Here is a 21,633-nt window from a genome sequence, read left to right on the forward strand (position 1 = left end):
AGCTTATGCGTTCAAACGGCGGTGATCATTGGACCTTCAATGTGACTCTTTCGTGTCATTCTATGGAAATTGTCGTATGATCTTTAGGTATTGGGTATGCGTCAGGTTTATGTTAATGCGCATTGAATTATCTTCCACGGGATGTATGTGCAATTCAACGTGCATATCGTGTAGAGATGGATATTGAATCATATTTGATTTTATCAGGACCAGATAAATTACTTCAAGCTTCAAGATCATTGATACCATACAATAATAAAGGACAAAACCATTAATGGAATCAAGACGACTAGTCAATTTAGGAAATTTAGCAATTTAAGGATTGAAATTCGTTTAAATAATATTTCGTTGTTGGAGCACCATTTGAAGGCGCAGGTAAGTGCACATGGTTTACGAGTATATGTTACAAATCCGGAATTGAATAATACACACTTAATGCTTACCCAGTGCAGGTGGGGGTGTTCGAAAAAGGTGATTTCAGTTTCAGTTGGAAAAAAAGTGATTTCAGTGTTTGTCAAGAGCCAGGCAAGTCTCCACATTCTTGCAGTTGAACCAAACTCCACATTGTGGTTTAAAACCGTTGAATTCATTAGTGGACTATTCAGAAGTTGTGAAAAGTATTACACTTATTCAGCAATATTATGGTTTAGTACGGATGTCCGTCTTTCGTTGATATTAAGTTATTATGGCAAATTAACGGCTTGGTCGTTAAAGTCCCTGTAACGCATGTTTTATGGTTTTATATCATTAATCCGATCAGATGCTCAAATAAAGATTTATCAAAATTGTGAGTTTCAAAAAAGCATTATGTGTGAAGATATTATCGAATTTAAAATTATATGTAAATAAAGGGAGGTAATTGCAAATTTATTTTCGAAAAAGTCTATGCGAGTTCTTTCATTCGTGCCGAATGCTATAAAAGGCTTAAAATATTATGTAAAACTTTGTAAATGACAATAAAATAGAGCCAATTAGATCCTAGAATACAAGTTTATCTCTTTCAAATAATCAAAGATGTTTTTAGATGGAATTGTATCAAAGAGTTCTTTGAGTGAATTTACACAATAAAATCTATTACGGGCCTGTAAAAAATCATGACATTCAAGAAGAAAATGCTTATCAGTAAAATTTTCATTACAAGCTACACAGAAGGGGCATTGTCAACAAATCTTAACGTTTCATTCTAATGTATATAACACATGTAACATATTCTTTTATGTTTTAAAATAAATTGCTTTTGAAGAATAATTATATACATTACATTACCTAATTGTATGTTATTTTCCTCATTTTCAATAAGCAGATCTTTTATTAGCTCTAAGAATTAGATCTGAAAATTAAAATGTCATATCGAAATTCATTATCCCATTTCCGTTGGATTTCGAGCCAGCTTTGAGATCGATATTCAAGTTAATAAAAAGGGTGAATATCGTGCTAGCATCGACACCAAGGGGGAGGGGCATCCATGGCCAAATGGATCAAACCAAAAGTTGCAAGGAGAGAGGTCAGTGCTATAAGTGGGATGTAGCAAAATCTAAATTATCTGCTCCTCTAAATAAGCTTGAGCCAAGGCTAACGGGTGCGCACGTGCATAATCATTGAGTTATTTGATCCTTGACATTGGGTTCTTTGCAATGTAGTGATTACATGTAACTACAGCAGTGAGAGTATGGTCACGGTAAAGTGTTCCAGTGACACTCTCTTAAGCACAGCGACACGGGTCACTATTCCATCACTGTCTAAAAATGAGCGTAAATAATTCTTTTAACGTTCCTGCTACGTCGAGCAACAACTGGGCGATTGCTGTTTTCATCTTAATATTTTGTTACTTAAGTTATTGTCAGGCTTAAAAAAATGCAGCACGTTTCGTCCAATGTGACAATTCTCTTATACGTATAGGCTCTCAATCTTTGAGCAAAGCCAAGGATTTTAAAACCCACTCACTTTCTGGTCAGAAGGTATCAAATGCATGACTATAACTTTTCTTTCAAACACATATGAAACACTAAAGCCCGATATGTCACTTATCTCCTCCACGGTATATCTTGCATCTTCATCAAATATGGTTTTGACAGTGCTTATGTCTTTTTCGAGGTAGCGAAAATCTGCCGCATGATGCGGATATTAGTTCAACCTTCCTTAACCATTGACATCCACTTGGCAATTGTGCGATATGGAAGTGCATTTTATCCATAAACTAAATCTACATCTGTTTTTCTTTCTGGTGCGCATTTACCAATAACCCCCGAATTTTGCAAGAAGCTCTTTGCTCCTATCTCAAATCACAATACAACTCAGTCATGTTTACAGCCTATAAAAAAACCGGTATTTGACGGACCTTCTAATATTTTATTGCAAATCTTGCAAAAATAAACTGTTAGAGAAATCAATAATCTTTCCAACCTTAATTTAAACATGTACTTTCACTAGCAAATCATGGTCAAATTAAGTTGTTTCCGCTCATCTAGAATGCATACAGAATCTATACAATTTTAATCAATTCGTTTCATGAACTTGAATTCTGCTTACATCGATGCTAGAGATGTATATGTGTTGCCTACTCTTTCCAGTACAGTCCATGAACAGACTCAATCAAACCGGGTGTTCTTAATGGAGTCCGTTTTATTGTTTTCTACTTAATAGATTAAACAATTTGGTACATTAATAAATTAAACTGAAGGAAACATAATCACTGCACTTTAACCTTAAAACATACCGGCTTTCACTCTTTTTAAAGATATCTATTTTTTAAATATCAATACTGACTTTTATTGTTTACATTTTGGGTAAGTTTAGTGTTACAAGAACAAATTTAAAGTTATATGTTTATTTTTCAAATGTTTAAAAATAAATGAACATGTAGGACATGAAACGTGAAACAACCCTTTTAAAAGATTTAATAAGACTCATAATAATGACAGACAAATTCCTACAAAAAACAATCTTTTTTTGGTCAAAAAAGGGGAGTAACACAGGTCAAACTCTTATAAAATGTCAAATGTATTTTGCATTGATAAATTAAAAGCTTATTTCAACTATGAAAATGTTAAGTATTTGACACTGAGAAGTTTATTAGTTCATATTAAACCCGACAGATGACACCACTCAGTATGCCATATCTGATATTATGTGTCATAAGAATTACATATAACTATTAAAACAAATAATTAAAAACCAAAACTGAAATAAAAGTCAGTTCTGCATATTCAAATAATAATGCTTTAAGAACAAGAACACTAACTTTAAAGAACACCAGATGGAAAATCATATTTTAATTTTCAGAAATAAAAACGATGGTGACATGTTTTTCTGCATCTTTTATTTTCTACACAAAAAGTTACTACACAAAAAAGGGTAAAAAAACACCATTACCAACATTAAACAGCTTATGAAACAACAAATAAATCTATAGCTGAAATCGATAAAACTTAAAAAAAAATATTATTTTCCATTTTGATATAATTTATATAATTGACTCTTCAATTCTCTCAAAATGTGAACATTGCATCAATTCAATTAAAGTTATCCAAAATATCATACTCAGAATTTCTATCCTTTAACCTTTTAGACACCGTTATTTTAAAATCCTATCTATTCTTAATATTAGTTTAATTAGTTTACTTAATATTATAAAAGCAAAAGTAAAACATATGAGGATAATAATATTATCTTTTTTAGTAGTGAAAGTTAAAACAAAATAACAAAATAACATCATGATTATTTTTTTTAACTGAATACATATACTTTACAAGTTTTGTTTCATTACGATAAACAACAGAAACATCTTGTGACGCCTGATGCATCACCTTCGTCGTCATCATCGCCTTCGTCGCCTCCATCAACACAACCATCATCATAACTTCGAAATGTAAATTAATATACCCTTATTTTGCTGTGCATGCTATTAAAGAAATAATTTTTGAACCATTTGAAAATGTAGTAAATTTGAAAATGATATGGTGATGATGATATTCAATAATGATCATATTAATGAAAATGAAACTAAATGCAATAATATCAAAAATGCTGTAAGTACCTATTAAAGAGCCGCATGAACGAACTGTTAAATATTGCGTGCAATCTTAAAAAACCTTATCTTAAACATGTAGTATATATCAACTATATATAAACTCTTGCCATTTATATATTTGATGGAAAAATTTACAGCAACAACATACAACAACATTAAATTAATTTAAAAAAAGATTATCAACGAATGATCAGTTTAAATATTCAAAAGATGGATTTAAAATGTTTCGAAGCATCTGTGAGTATTCACCATTTGATCATAAAAGTATCAGTTTAGGTAATTTAGCAGAAGACTGGGAAATGTCATAACCTGATAACGTCACGTGTCGTCACAGAAGTAGAACATGTAAACATCAATTAAGTTAGAATTTGCATAGTTATTGTATACACGTGGAAAAGGATTAATTTGCTTGTATACAACTGATAAACTACATCTATATAGGCATATTGAAGAACAAGTGTAAAATGTTAATGAAAAAAGCATGACCTATATTCAACATGGGGAAAGAATTGTACTCAGTACTGTTAAACTAGAACTAGAGAAGTCAAGGAAAAAAGCTTGACCTATGAAAAAATAGAATAGAAATTGCCATTAAGAGTTAATATGTAACAATGAAGTGACAGTTTGAATATATAACAAAAAAAGAAGAAAAAAGAAAAAGGTTATAATATTTGTATACAAAAACTGTTGAACTATACTGACAGCAGTGACAAGGAAAAGCAAATTGAATCAATAGAACATTAATACAGTATTGGTGTACAGATCCTATGACAGTATTACCATTTTTACAGAGAAAATATTCATATGATTCCTTACAGTTTAACCGTTTCTAAACTAATTTTAATAAATCCACATAGCTTTTTTGATTGCGTATTAAGTAGCTCTTTAAATTTGAGAGTGTTACATCTTCTTAAATAATAAGGTTAAATGTTTAATTTTCTAGTCTGATTAAAAAAGGGACAGGCTAATAAATAGTGAAACTCATCTCCTATTTCTGGGGTACTATTCTCATTCAAACACAGTTGACATATTCTTTCATTATAGTCTATATTTTGCCACCTTCCACTTTCACATGGGAAGTAATGATTGCCTCATCTAAATTTAATAAAAGACAGCCGTTCAGACTTTTTTAGATTAAGTAAATAGTCCTCAAGGTTAATTGACTCTTTGAAAATTGAATAATTTTGTCCTTTAGTTGAGACTTGCATAGAGGTTTGCCAGTTGTCAAATAATATTTGTTTTGCTGTTTTTTTTCTCCAAATGTTTAACTTGGAGGTTATTTTGATTATTCCAAATATCATTTCGCCTTGTTTCATTAAAAATGTTTTTATTCCTTTTATCCATTTTGATTCAAAATTTGGCATTTCAAGCATATTATTTATATATCTGGTATGATAGTTTATTTTGTTTCCAGTAACTAGTCTGTTCCAGTTATTAATCATTCTAGTCTTTTGGTTAATATTCATGGGGTACCTGCCAAGTTCGGCATAAAACATATATATAGTGGTGTTGAACGTCTTAAGTGAGTTAGTTTTCTCAAGAATTCTGAATGTATTCTCTCTAACATTTGATCATTTTCATAGCCCCATATTTCTACAAAATCAACTATTGATTCACAAGCCAAAACTTGTTCAATATTTGAAGCATATTACATGATAAAATTGTACACAAATAAAAGACAATTCAATATATTACATTTTGTAAATGCTTGCTGTAAGGCCTTATATATATGGACATTATTAAACTGCTTTATTAGAAAATGTGAAATTCGATCAGTTGATACCAAAATAAAATGTCCTTCTTCACAATCCTAAGGGTAGATCTTGAAATGAAATATGTTTTCACTACAAATTCATAATTGGAGAAATTACAACATATTTTTCTATAATTTTTATAATAAAAGTGTGATAAATTTTATACAACACTGAAAGTACTAAATTATTTCTTGATTTATTTTTGTTCGTTGAATGAGTTTTCCCACATCCAGCAGCATTACCATTTTTTCTCCACAAATAATTGCAAACTTCTCCACATGCAATTTTTTCAACAGTGAACATTGAAATAGTGAATCTTATTTATAAAGCTCATTAAGCTCAACTTCACAGCAAAGAAAAAGTGAGTATAATGTCACTTTAAGCACCGGTCTTGTGGGGTGTTCAGATCATTAAAACCCGTTACCAATGCGATATACACTTCAACGTTTTAAAGCCATAGCAAAATTACGGCATCTATCCTAGAGAGTAATTGTTGATTGGAAGGTGATATACATACATTCTCCTTCCGTCACATTCTCTACTCTAACGCGTGGAAGTGCATCAGGGATAAAAAATATCTGGTAAAAATATGTTTTAATCTTCCATAAAAAGTAAGCATATAGATTTCAACACTGCAATGATTAACAAACATCGCACGCATTTTAGAACTATCAAATTTAGAATTTAAATATCCATGTTTATTCAATATTAACAAGCTCGATGATAGATGTACACACATTCTCCCAGGACGTTTTCAGTACATACTCGCCATTTTCTTGCGCAAACAAAATTCGCGTTCTGTGTTCGTATAAATCCCTCATTTGATGATTCATCAACTCTGTATTAATTTCATCCTTTACCATTAATACGATAGGCTTTTCCAACAAGGTTGCTTGATCGAATTCATTTCGGCAATGAACACTTTGGCTGTAATGATCGGTTAAAAGAATCACCACTACAGACGATTTATGAAGAAACCTTGATATTTGCTCTGGAATTGGTTTGCCGATTTCAAAATGTTTGTCTCCTATACAAACAAGGTTATGGTCTTTCCCTACCTTAAGGTTCTCATTTAACTGATTGAAAATATACCTGTTGACAAAATCATCGTCGTTACTGCTGTATGAAAGAAACGCGACAAATTTGTTATCTTCAGCCCCCTATCTAATAAGAGCAATGCGATCCTCCATTTCTAGTTGATATTGTCGTTGTTGTTTGTATCTCCTCATTTTTAATATAAATGCTACCACCAACACTAATGCAAGAACAGATGCACTACATACTACGATTATGATTTTTGCTCTATTACATATCTCTTGTAATTCACCAATGGTGATATCATTAATAAATACTTCCTTAGAGTCCTTGTTTTCACATTTAATGTCTGAATTATATGCGGAGTTCTTGAGCCAGTTAATAAAAGCAAGTGACCTACATTTAGAACACTGGATTGGATTACCTTGTAGTAGAAGTTTAACATTATCAAATGTATTAAACGTGGCAGTATCAATGACTTGTAACCTATTTTTCCTGACATCTAATATCCTGAGTAGCTTCAAGTGTTTTACTTCAAATGACAGTTTAGTCATCAGATTATCTGATATGTCTATTAATTCAAGTTTTAAATTATATGCGAAAATGTATTTTGGCAGTCCTGTTAATTCATTAAAAGACAAACGTATAGACTGTAGATTGGTTAGATTTTTGAAAATATTTTCGAACAAGTTGTAATCTTCTACCATCATGCTGCTTAGTTTGTTTCTAGAAAGATCAATGTCTGATAATAATCGAAAACTTGAAATGGCTTTCGGGTGGAGATAACGTACATTACATCCAGAGAGATCTAATTTCACAAAAGGACAGCCCGGTATATTGAGTTTTAGATCGATTCTCTCGAAACTGTTGTTACCAATTCTTAGGACTTCTAACTTAAATCTATTGGCTCCAAACACATTCATGGTTACGTTGTCAATGGAATACGTTATCCATTTTGGTAAAACACTTGTCAGATTTAAACTACGGATATTTTGCAGGAAACGTATTGACCTTATCCAATTAAAATTCATGGCTACATTTGCATTTTGTTCAACTATTTTTGATTGTCCGTTTATAGGCATCACTTTAGATGGAAATACTACATAACTGGTATCAATGGATTTGAGATTTGGACATGACCGTTCTGTTCGATAATCATCAAAATCATTTACCCTTGCACTTGATATATTGATATATTCCAAGTAAAAACAATGCTGAAAGAAAGATGTCATATTGATATATTGAATTTGAGTTGAACTTATGTCAAGCATTCTTACTCTTTTGTCGGACACTATTTTGAAAAATCGCTCATCAAAAGTCAAACCGGCTCGGAAACTATTAAGAAGAGCTAGGTTTAGACTCTGCAAGTTTGCTACATCATTATTGTCGTCAATTGCATTCAGAACCTCTTCCAAGTATAACCGCCGGCAACCAGTCAAATCTAAATGTTTTAGATTTTCTAGTCCAATAAATGAGTCAGATGCTAATGTTATGTTCTCTGCTATTCCTATACGTAACATTTCCAAAGTTTTTAATCCGAAGAAACAAAACGAATCGAAAATTCCTACTGTGTCATGTTCTACAAGCCAGTCAGTACTTGCAGAGATTTCCAGGTTTTTTATTTGTCCCCAATTATATGTTGAAAATAATCCTTTCCTCAATTTTCTATCCGATATGTTTCTGAGGTTAACTGTCATGGTACCATCTGGAATATCCGCCGGTATATAATTGCAAGTTATTTCAGAATTTCTGCTAATGCAGTGCTCAGACTCTGCTGTAAAAATACCATAAACATCAACAAAGAAAATACTCATGTTGATATGAGATACTATCAAAACATAAACTAAGTATTTCCCAGGCACATCCATTTTTTGATTTATAAATTTAATTTAGTTAATAAACTTTACATATACTTTTACATGTTTCTGGTAAGTAAAGTAAGGTGAATTTGATATGATATGTTTCTATCCTGTCACGATAAAGTATATTACCTGAATGACTGCGAACATGTTATAAGTCAATTATATATACCAAATCTGATTGATCAGGGTCCTTCAAATCAGAAAGATCGATAACTGATCGTAATTAAAATGACATCGCTAGTCAGTCGTGCAAATGACTCGTGGAATAAAATTTTGGTTTTATATTTTATTTTATATACACAATGTTTACGAAATAAGAGCTACATAGTACTTAATTGTTGCCGTTCATATTGTTCATGAATCAAGCCTTGGAAGTATTGGAATATTTTATTATATTCTCTTCATTATTCAATTACGTAAAATTACTGCTAGAGTTTTCCTAATATAATACTGCATGTGGTATTACTATAAGATAATACAAACATTGTGAATGTATGTACAATTTTTTTTGTTTAGATCTAAAGAAATATCTAAAAAATGATAAGAATTTAATAGTCTGTCGAACTATGTAAAGGATTGATATATTGTAAAGCAATCTTCTCTTTGTTTCATTTGAACATCTTATAAAAGATTAATGTGAAATTGTCTAACATTCAAATCACATCCTGTTTTTGTAAAATCTATCAATTACAAAATAAAATATTGGAATTGATCAATAAAATTAAATTCTAAAGATAATTATGTGCTGTTTAAACATCAATATTAAATATTGTAACCTATATAGATCTATTCGGTGCAAATTGTAATAATTACATATTGCCCATTGCCTTGAAAAGAAACGTATTAACTAAAATTTTGATAAGTACACAATTATGGTTCTATAGGTTATGATATTTATACCTATTTGAAGAATAATCTTATATACTTAATAAAATTGTTAATAACATTTCGTTGTGATAAATCATAAAATATATAGCAGGTAACCCCGTTTTAAAAAAACTATGTAACAATTTCTTCTCTGTGATTGGTCAAATTAAAATTTCAACAGTGAAACGGGTATTTTTATATACATTAGTGAAACACTTCCGCATTTTTGTCATTATTTATGCCACGATTTTCTATATAAACAATCTCTGTAGGAGGTTATGGATTATGAGGTTATTATACATTATCGAATTCAATTTTGAATTTTATTTCACAAGTGCAAAGCTATAGACCTATATTTTATCGGACGAGACGCCTGCCGAGTGTGATATAGGATTGTCAGCTGTGTACGAGCCCAATAGGATCAGTTATGTTCTCAAACATTTAAAATGACCTCTATGTTTTCCTTCTTTTTTATATATTGACAAAAAGTTGTAACTTCAAGAACAATGAGTAATTGATGTGAATTTCTTCACCCATGACTCTATAGCTAGATGGAGTACGATATGAATTTGATATACATGTATTTGTTGAAAATATTCACAATATTTACAATTTGTGCGCATGAATAATGTATACTGGTATTTTTCAAAAAAATTTAACAGACATTGAATCAGACACTGATTGTGACGACTATTTCCTTTCAGAAAATGGGTGTAATTATTTTATTAAACAACGTTGTTGCATTTATCTACAGACGCATAATTGAGTTTGGATTTTGCTTTCTAAAGGAGGCTGTCACATGATAGCGTATGATAATAAAGTATCCGAACGTGCAAAATAATACACTTACTTGTAGACGCTGATATACGTTAGGCATATGCAATTTTTCGCCGTATACCTGTAATGCATGGTGATATACGTTTACGCATTGGCTAAAGACAAATAGTTTTAAGATGAAGATAGATAAATCTAATATATGCTTGTTAAAGGATTGCCGCTTGATCTGTTGCCACAATTGTTCAGTTCATGTAGGATTTTCGATGCGATGTGTCTGCACAGGTTTAACCTCGGGTTCTGTTCCCCTCGGGTGTGGCAAATAATATGTTCTGATGGATATCATATACTTTTTCATGATTTGTCTTTATGTATACCATGTCGCAACGTATCATTATCTCAACGTCTTAACTGTAACGTATTATTTGCAATCTTTTATTCTGCCTAAAAAATGAAAGATATTGCTCGAAAAGCTTGTAATAATATCAAAAGATATGATGATGAAAGAATGTTTTATTAGTAATGTCAATTCACATGGAATGCCCACAGACACCGAAATATCACATTAAAACTCATATTATTTATTGCCAGATTGAAGTTTCTCTGAGGAACCTGCATCATTTTTTATTTAATCAAAATTTTAAGATTCATAACATTGAATATCTGAATCCATTTAATGCATATCTCTTTTTTAAATTTTTACATTTGTATTGCTTTTTTGCAATTTTTAAAAATTCTCACAGTCGTCATAACATTACATACAAACATAGCAAGCTTCAAACTTTACACGAATAATTATCAATACTTTTTACTTCGTTCTCAAACGAAGAGCCTTCTTTTAAGGTAAAGTACGTCCGGTTGACGGTAATCCAAAAAAGAATACTTTCTTTAATAAGTGAATTCTTACCATTGGAAATAAAGGTAAAGATTTCGTTGTCACGGTAAAATGTTGTAATCATTGTTGTTCTCTGTTGTTATGAAGAGCGTCCATTATCTTTATTTGCAGGACGATAAACAGTTATTGTTCTTAGGTCTAAGTATAATGTTGAAACAGTACCGCAAAAGAAAGTTTAATGTATTTTGTATTTTATCTGTTTTGCAAAGCAAATCATATAACGGGAAATAACTCTCAGTGTGATAAGCCTAGTATTTAGTTTTGTTATCTCCTTTTAATTAGCCCACGTAACTAACTATGTACTTACTTCTGTCAGATGTGCAACCAAACGGAATTATAATTTTGTAAACATGAAAAAAAATTAACACTTGATGCCCTATACGACGGTTAATGATCAATATTAGAATGATCGTGGAAGTCCTTCACTGCTGTATAATGTCGGTTATTTTTACCTATTATCAGGAAGGTTATTTTCATAATAACAAATTGGACTTTTTATGGTATAACGTCATCTATTTCTGATTCGAATTTCCCCTTCAACATTAGTGTCTTATTTTTGGGGAGATATCCGTAAATAAAATTGACATAATGCTCCTGTAACAAACAATTGTTCTGTGCAAACTTAAATCAAAAGACGGAAGAAACTCCAAGATTTAATGGCAAACAGGATATCAGAGAACATTCCGTTTTTTTTCCCGACCAAACAACATGATCCTTCGCGAATTGCTTTTGAAAATACAGTTACAGACCCACTGCTGATTTTACAAAAGACACGAAAGAACACTCAGTATAGTTCAAAATTATGTTAAAAAACAAAACAAATAGACATCAAAACACCCTCCGCGAATTCTTAAGCAAAAGCATGGGGTTGGATTTGTATCACACCAATGCCAGGCGGAACAAGCATACTGGCACCATGCTTGTTTACCATTCTTTTACATGTTTCTCTATTGATTGTTTATTAGCGGGATGGGTTTTCATATTAACAACTGACCTTACATAGATTGTTGTTTTCCACTAAAAGAAATGCTGTACAAATTAATTTGAAAGCTGCTAATCAAAGGACGTTCAATTCTGTAAACATTCTAAAAAAGGTATTTGTAGATAATGTGGTGAAATTGGAAATGTCAATAACGAGCTTAATTTGCTAATTTAAAAGTGCGGTGTCATGATTGTTTTTTTAAATAAATCATGAAAGATTTATAATAGTATTATAATTTTAGACTGACTATTTATGGTATTCGCGCGTTTATTTCAGTTTTTATTTTCTATGCTTCTCCTTCAAAAGAAGTGTAGATTGGAATTAATCCCATCACTCTATTTTTCTGTGTTTTCAGTGTGTATGGAGTTTGTATACTTTTAAGTACCAGTAAAGTAGATTGAATGCAGTAACAAATGTTTATGGTCAAGGGACTTCGCATGTATAATGTGCAGCAAATACAGATATCTCACGAAACTAAAAAAGTACAAAGATAAACCATCTTTTGCGATTAAAGCATTTTGTTTTTTCAAATTCAAAACCATTGCGATTTAGTGTTAAGAAGATCCTCCGTGAATTTTAAATAAAACATCATGAAGCTCATCCCCCCTTCCTCCGAAATTAAAACCCTCCTTCTGCAAAATTTAATAAAAAATAAAATAAAATACATAGATTGTTTGTTTGTTTCATTTTACGCCTTTTCCCAACAGTATTTCAGTCATATAGGCGGGTAGTTTCCTAACCATCGTTCCTGGAGAGTTACACCAGTACTAGACTACCTTCCTCCGCGCTAAACTACCAAAGCATCTCCCGGGGATCGAACCCACGCCAGAGAGGTAACTGGATTAGAAGTCATCGACTCTAACCCCTCGACCACAGAGGCGGTTACTCTCCATGGATTAGGCAAAGTCTTAAAGGATCATTGATAATAAAAAACGATTAAAAAACACCTTCACTTCATCACATACATGGATTCATGTTAAGAAATTTTCTAATTATTTGTTCTTGTTGCAAAAACATTTCAACCATGTGTTTAAATGAATGTGTACAAACTGAAAATTATACACCGCCTTAAACGTTTGACTCTGGATTTAATTTCCGTTATGCTTAAATTAAGTAATACTGATAATCATATGAGCCAATTACAAATGAAACCAAGGTCATCTTTTTAAATCAAAAGGCATGAAAATATGTTGATAATATGTTAATATCATTGATATATTGAAAGTGAAATAGCGTGCTTGCAGGACTGTACATTTGATATGCTCAGCTCCTCTTTAGGTAACTTTTACAAATTACTTACTACGTAGTAGTTATTTATAATCTGCTTGTAAATATATGACAGTTATTAAATGCAAGTAAAATTAACTGAAATTTCAAAGCTATTTTATGCTGTAACTAACAAAAAATGTTGAAATGTTTTTACTGGAGAAAGTTTCCTTTATTCTTTAAGCTTTCTACTCAATTCTGAATGCAATTCATGTATTGAAATTTTGTTTGTAAATATTGAAGAAGAAATAAACATTGTTTAAACCAAACCTTTTTCAGATTATGTTTTTCACAATAGAACTCATTTATGCAGTTTTTCAATATATAGAGATATATATTTAAGAGGAACAAAAATTCTTTTAAAATTATATAAAAATTAAAAAGAGTGTAATTCAATAGTATCTTACCAATATTGTAAAACGTTATTAATGCTCAAACTATTTTTAGCATAAAATTAAAGAAAATAAAAAATAAAAAATCAATGGACAACCTTGTACACGTTAAACAATGTCCACAACGGCCAGATTTTCACAATATCTGCACTTTGAAGATTATGCTATAGAAAAACAAAAAGGATGGACATTGTTTACATTTAACATTGCAATGAGACTGACTGTTGAAGTTTATTTATTTCGGAACCGTTGTAAACATAACATGGATCAGTGCACTTCATAAAAGGTAATTAAGTCATGTGTGTATGGATAGTATTGTAAAACTTATTGGGCATACTATTTGCAGCGAGATATTGTAGTGTAGTGGTAGCGCGCTGGTCTACCAACTATGCTAGTGACGGTTCAAATCCCGGCTCTTTCTTTCTTTCTTTTTTTGAATGATATTTTTTTTCAATGCACGGATAACTTTCAAATCGATGCTTTGGTGCGAAAGGGTTGTAACTCATAATTTCACCGAAAATGGTTTTATGGTGTTTTTCAATGTAGGAGCAATATACACACATGTTGTAAAAATATTAAACTTGAAAGCTAAAATTAAACTACCAAAAAAGTATATTTGTCCAAAGGTTGTAACTCAAACAGACATATTTTGTTGGTGCGAAACGGTTGTAACTTAAGTTACAACCGTTTCGCACCAACATTTTGATAATATTTTGAATAAATCCTAGTGCAAAACAGTTGTATCTCAATATCTTATATCATATTCTGTGAAATATTTAGTGGATTATTTCTTTCAAACTAATTGACAAGTTTATAAAACAGTCTCAGCTTCTGATTCCTTGTTATTTACATAATTGTTAAGCTTTCATTCAGATATAATACAAGAATTTGTATAACTTACACATATTTCAAACATAAATCAATTCCAATGCTTGTAAAAGAAACAATATCATAGTACATTGCTATATTTGACTAACAGTACTATTAATATAGTGATTTTTTCTCAATATTGGCATAATGTTGCATTGTTTGCAAAATAGTATGAAAAAGTAATGGACCTATTTTGGTTTTACGAAAATGAAATTACTGTAACTCAAAATAAATTTATTATAAACAATTGTCATACAATATTTTATGATTGTATCATAGTTTGGAGACTTTTGAAAACATGTCAGAGTTAAATTGCATACCAATACATGCACAGTGCTTAAGCCTTTAACTCACTGTCTGTCTGGAGCTTGCTTGTTAACTGGTTCATTTTTTCTGGTTTTTATTTGTTTGGGTCGTCAGACCAAACAAATAATGGTAGCGAAATTTCAGAGTCTAATGCTGTTAATTGCAAATGCCTAAAGTAGTCCACTTTTTGAAGCGGTTACTTCCCTTTATATGTACACTAACGCCGAAAAATTCAGGGGAGATCAATGCGTAAAGATTCTCAAATGACAGGTGCATTAATTTTCAAGCAAAGTAGTTCCCGAATGGTCGAAGATTTCTAATATTGTTTCATTCTTTATAGATATACATGCTTACAGTAAGCTCCATGATTATTTACATCTGTGTTAAACAACAGGTTTAGCGTCGAAAAAATAAAAGTTACAAACCCTAATTTAGAATAATATGGTTTTCTTCAGGCCGATTACATATAACTTCACCGTGGGCGAGAGGTTTGCACGCTCGCTTATGAATCGAGAGGTCTGGAGTTCAAATCCCAGTTGAGCAACTCATTTTTTTATACATTTTTTAAGTCAAATAAACATTGAATTGACTATCAGTGTTGCAATTAGTCTTATAGCCAATTTACTACAGTTAAAACACTGGAAAGCACTTTACAAAAACCAATTGGTTTATTATCTCACAACCTTCACCTTTCTGACATTCTGAGACCCAAACAAATTCAGCGCCTTCTGTGCTTTGATTACATATTGTGACGACAGGGAAAGAGACAGGGAAGGAGATGACAGTAGAAAATAGAGAAAAACAGAATCCCTAAAGAAAGTCCAACACAACAAAACTGAAAATGTTGCAGGGTACGGTTTGATTGAGCCTGTTCATGGACGGTACTGGAAAGTGCAAGTTACCGTCCACGCCCCCTAGCACCGGCTTATATAAATATAGAAGTCATATTCAGATGCTTAAACATTTAGTACATTTTTCTTGGATAACTGGGAATGTGTTTTCATTATTGCCTAAGATACAAAAGAGAAAGAACATCAAAACAATCGGCAATCTGATTTATACTCTCATACAAATCCGACAGCCTTGTGTTTCGATGCTTTTTTAATTACTAAATGTTAAAATAACTTAAAGAAATTATACAATTATTACTCAATTCTTGATTTAGTTTAAACTTACATGAATTACTTTTATCACTTACATGTATTACTATTGGAATATTTTCATGTCTTGTCAAAGATGAAATTTTTAATTGTATAAATATTGTATCACAAATATCTGCTGATTGGACAAAAGAAAAAGACTTAAAGACTTTCCATTAAACTGCAAGCCAACAGTATGATGTATGGTTGAATTACACAGATAAACAGACTACATGTAGGTCTAGCTTAATACAAGTTACATAGGTCTATTATTTAAGAAATAATATATTACAAACTGTGATTTTATCGCTCAATAAAATCACTGTTTGGAGTCGGATGTGTGGAATTACTAGGGCTTAGCCCGAGTGATATAATGATGCACATTCAACAAACAGTGATTTTATCAAGTGATTCCAAGCGATTTGCATATATATTATTTTGATTCTAACACAACATCAACAAATAAAATCTTAATGCTGCCGTACCTTATATTTATCTAAATTGCGCCTGATTTGTTTTCATACTCATTTTCAGCACGTCACATTTTTAGTGGTTACTTTGCGTGTATAATGACTACGTCACATGTCTTAATATAGAATGTCAAACAGTGATTTTATTGCATAATAACGCACACTTTCGATTCTTCCATGTTTAATAGGGAAAAATGTGGGTCTGATGTTAAAATATTAAGTAAAATATATTATTGACCCTTTGTTTTCTGTTAGATAAAAGTAAATTATCAGATATATTCTATCTGCTATTTAAAATCATTCATAAAGATATTAATAACTTCCTCAGCTGTATGTGTGTTTGTGTGCACACCTGTGAATTTTATTTGGGTCACAGGGGATTGTATTTTGTAATTGTTATTATTTGCAGGCCTTATTTTTTTTCTCATTTAATTACTGACTGATTTATATAATTATAAACAATTAAATTTGGGAATGTAAAGAGTTGTAAGAATAGCATGAGCTTAGAAACTTAGAACATCTATAATATTTATCATCTTTCTCATACTTTTGGCTTAATAGTAAAGAAGATCCTGGATAATGCTTAAATAATATAATTTATACACAAAAGCACATCCTAGGAATTATCTAAGTTTTCAAATTAAGAAAAGAATATATCTTGATTATGATAAGAATATTCTCATTTTCTAAAGGCTTATATTAACAAAAATAAATGTGTCTTAGATGGTTTTGTCATTATGTACCAGTTTACATTTTGAATTGCGAAAAATTTACCTTTGATTCTTGCAAAAACATACATGTTAATGCGTATTTGGTACTTAACTACTTATGATGGGTTTGACAATCTGAACTGTGTGTCACATGGAAAAAAATATTATATATAAAGTGAATTTCTTAAAAAAAAAAATTTGACTGAAATTATATTTTAAAAACATATAATTTGAAGGTTTTTCACTGAAATATCCAGGCAATATGTTAAATTAGTTCATACTTAACACAACTAAGCTTGGATCTGTCCATTTGACCCATTACATTTATCAGAATTTAAAGCAAAAATTGAGTTACAACCCTTTCGCACCAAATCATTTTTTGAAATTTTTGATTTTTTTGGTGCGAAAGGGTTGTAACTGAAACTTTATCAATTATCTCTTTATGCTAACAAAATAAAATAACCTTTCCAATCAATTATATATCAGTAATTGAATTAAAGCCAAAAAGCAAAATTAAAGAAGACTTTATTAGAATGTAAAAGAATAAATAAGTTTTTTGTCTCTCCTGAATAATTTCAAAATATTGAGTTACAACCCTTTCGCACCAAGGCATCGAAATGTGTGTCATGCATATAAAAAACACGATAAAAAAATTTCTATTCGACATTTTCGGAAACCATTACTGTCTCGAAAAGACGTGAATAATAGTATCTTATAAGTAAAAGTTATAATAAGAATCAATAATTTCAGCCAAATACGAGATTATTAAAAATCTCGTGTTTAATACAATTCAACTCAAGTGACACGAAAATTATCTATTTAGTGTGAGCACGCGAGTCCGGAGCTGTTTGGTTAAGGTGTATGTTATGGCGCTGTAAGAGGGACGTCATCACACTTTTCGTACTTTATTTCGTTAGAAACTTGTCATTGCAAAAGTGTTATAAGGTCACGACAGTGTGTGCTGGAAGATTAGTGATTAGCTTTTGAGTAGGCCACTTGATGAAAACCTCACCATTCATGTCTCTGTGGTAATCACCTATTGAGGTACTCTCTTAGCACTGGAGACGAATATGCCAGCGCCAGCGCGACTGAGTGTACCACAGAGGTTGAAGGCATTGTTTGAATTGTTGAATTGAATTGTAACATATTATATATGCTTTATCATTCTCATGAATAAAAACATGGAAAATATATAAACATGTGAATAAAATAGCAAGTAAAACAAATACCAAAGGTATTACCCGTTATAAGATTTGAACTTAAGACCTTCCGCATGCAAAACAAAGCACCTTAACCACTACACTATCAGGCCAGATAATATTCAATCACCACGTTTCCTTGTAATACGTTTTCGTATACATGTATGGCATTTTTTCCTGCCAACCCTATGTACTTTTAAATTGAAGATTTCCCAAACTCGATTATATTTGAATCGACAGTAAGTAGACAATCATAGGGACAAATGTTTTCATTTAAAAAATGACGTATGTATTTATTTTGGTCAGAAGTGCGAACCAAACGGAATTAAAATTTTGTAAGAATGAAAAAAAAATATTAGCACTTGATGCCCGGATATGACAGTAAATGATCAATTTTAGAATGTTTGTTGAACTTCCTTCACTGCTGTGCAATTATGATTATATTTAGATATATCTTGAAATGTCAAAATAACAAATTTGGACTATATATAGTACAATGGCATCTATTTCTGGCTGATTTCTCTTTTTATCTTATTACACCTTCAACAATAGTGTCTTAAATTTGGAACAATATCCGCAAAGAAATAATCATAATGTTACTATATTCATATGCTCATCGACGGAAATTGTATGCTCCCGGAGAACACCAACAGATGCTTTCTGCAAATTTAAATCAGAATCCAAAAGAACCTCCAAGATTTAATAGCAAAAAGGGTATCAGAAAACATTCCGTTATTTCGAACAAAAACAACATAATCCTTCGCGAATTGTTTTTGAAAATACGATTACAGACCCTCCGCGAATTTTACAAAAGAAACGGAAGGACACTTAGTATAGTTCAAAATTATATTTACAAAAACAACAACAACAAACAAATAAACATCAAAATCCCCTCTGCGAATTCTTAAACAAAAACATAGGATTGGATTTTATTATGTCAACTAGTATATTAGCACTTAAAACATGAAAAGCACCAGTCGTGTAGCAGTTACATATAAAAGTTGAATAACATATTTCTAGCTCAGCATTAATGGTTTTTTTATAATATAATAACATTTTACAAAGAATTTGCCCACTTATAAAGACCCTACAACGTTGACAAGTGCTGGCAGCTCAACAACTACACAGTTGAACACACCAATGCCAGGCGGAACAGGCATGCTGGCACCATGCTTGTTTACTATTTTGTTACATGTTTCTCTATCTATTGTTTATTAGCGGGATGGGTTCCAATATTTAGAACTGACCTTACATAGGTTGTTGTTTTCCATTATAAGAAATTGTGTACAAACTAATGTGAAAGCTGCTAATCAAAGGACGCTCAATTCTGTAAACATTCTAAAAAGGTATCAGTAGATAATGTGGTGAATTTGGGAATGTCAATAACGATCTTAATTTGCTAATTCAAAAGTGCGGTGTCATGATGGTTATTTTTATATAAATCCTGAACGATTATTAACATGATAATAATTTTAGACTGGCTATTTATGGTATTCGCGCGTTTATTTCAGTTTTTATTTTCTATGTTACTCCTTCAAAAGTATTGTAGATTGGAATTAATCCCACCGCTCTATTGTTCTGTGTTTTCAGTGTGTAAGGAGTTGATATACTTTTAAATACAGTTAAGTAGATTGAACGGTAACAAATATTTATGGTCCAGAGACTGCACATGTATAATGTGAAGCAAATACAGATATCTATTTTATTCTCAAGAAATTAAAAATGTACAAAAATAACCATCTCTTGCGATTAAAGCATTTGTTTTTTCAAATTCTAAACCATTGCGATTTAGTGTTAAGAAGATCCTCCATGAATTTTAAATAATACATCATGAGGCCCATCCCCCTTTCTCCGAAATTAAAACCCTCCTACAGTAAAGGATCGTCTGCAAAATTTAATAAAAAAATAAAATAAAAAACATAGATAACTCTCCATGGATTAGGCAAAGTCTTAAAGGATCATTTACGATAAAAAAACACCGGAAGTCCTCTTCATCACATACATGGATTCATGTTTAGAGGTTTTTTTATTATATTTTTCTTGTTGCAAAAACATTTCAACCATGTTGTTTAAATGAAAGTGTTCAAACTGAAAAATTATACACCGCCTTAAACGTTTGAAGTTTAAAGATTTAATTTCCATTTTGTTTAAATTAAGTAAATTATAAATACTGATTATGATATCAGCCTATTACAAATGAAACCAATGTCATCTTTTTTAAATCTAAAGTGCATGTAAATATGCTGATAATATGTTAATATCATTGATATATTGAAAGTGAAATAGCGTGCTTGCAGGACTGTAAACTTTTTGTAAGTTAACTTTTTGTAAGTGGCTTGCCAATATTGTAAAACGTAATCAATGCTTAACCTATTTTTTAACATAAAATTAAAATTAAAAAAAAAGTCAATTGAGGACCTGCGTTATGGCTTAAACGGTGACCACAACGGCCACATGTTCAGAACATCTGCATAGAGAACACTATGCTACAGAAAAAACAAAGAGGGTGGATTTTGTTAACATTTTACATTACAATAAGACTGCGTTATTGGTTAAGCAGTGATAACAATGGCAAAATTTTCAGAGCTTCTGCACTTAGAACATCATGCTACAGAAAAACAAAGAGGATGGATTTTGTTTACTTTTTACATCGCAAAATAAGACTTAATTTGACACTCCTAGGGACAAATGTTTACATTTAAATAAAATAACGTATGTATTTATTTCTGTCAGAGGAATTATAATTTTATTAGCATGAAAAAAATATTAACACTTGATGTCCTATACGACGGTAAATGATCAATTTTAGAATGATTTGTTGATGTGTTATTGTGGTTATTTTTACATATACTCAGAAAGGTTATTTTCATATGAGCAAATTGGAACTTATGGAATTCATGGTATAACGCCATCTATTTCTGGTTATTGTCTATTTTTACCTTATTACCCCTTCAACCGTAGTGTCTTATTTTGCAATGGAATAATCATAATGTGGCTAGATTGCTCATCTACGGAAATTGTATGTTCCCGAAGAATCCATAACCAACAAATGCTCTCTACAAATTTAAATCAGAAGCCACAA

At 31.1% G+C, this 21,633-nt stretch overlaps 1 protein-coding gene across 1 annotated transcript; it reads right to left on the minus strand.

Moving 5' to 3' along the window:
• Nucleotides 1-6,944: 6,944 nt before the first annotated feature.
• LOC132715788 (toll-like receptor 3) lies at nucleotides 6,945-8,633 on the minus strand. The gene has a single exon (XM_060698856.1). It carries the CDS (start codon nucleotides 8,631-8,633, stop codon nucleotides 6,945-6,947), a length of 1,689 nt encoding a protein of 562 aa, XP_060554839.1.
• Between the last annotated feature and the right edge of the window lie 13,000 nt (nucleotides 8,634-21,633).

The sequence above is a fragment of the Ruditapes philippinarum genome, unplaced genomic scaffold, assembly GCF_026571515.1.
Source record: "Ruditapes philippinarum isolate M1 unplaced genomic scaffold, ASM2657151v2 ctg2299_1_1_1_1, whole genome shotgun sequence".
NCBI classification, from domain to species: Eukaryota; Metazoa; Mollusca; class Bivalvia; order Venerida; family Veneridae; genus Ruditapes; species Ruditapes philippinarum.

Bases quoted from the DNA above. Each gene is read 5' to 3' on its own strand.
- LOC132715788 (XM_060698856.1), bottom strand. From the start codon at position 8,633: ATGAGTATTTTCTTTGTTGATGTTTATGGTATTTTTACAGCAGAGTCT.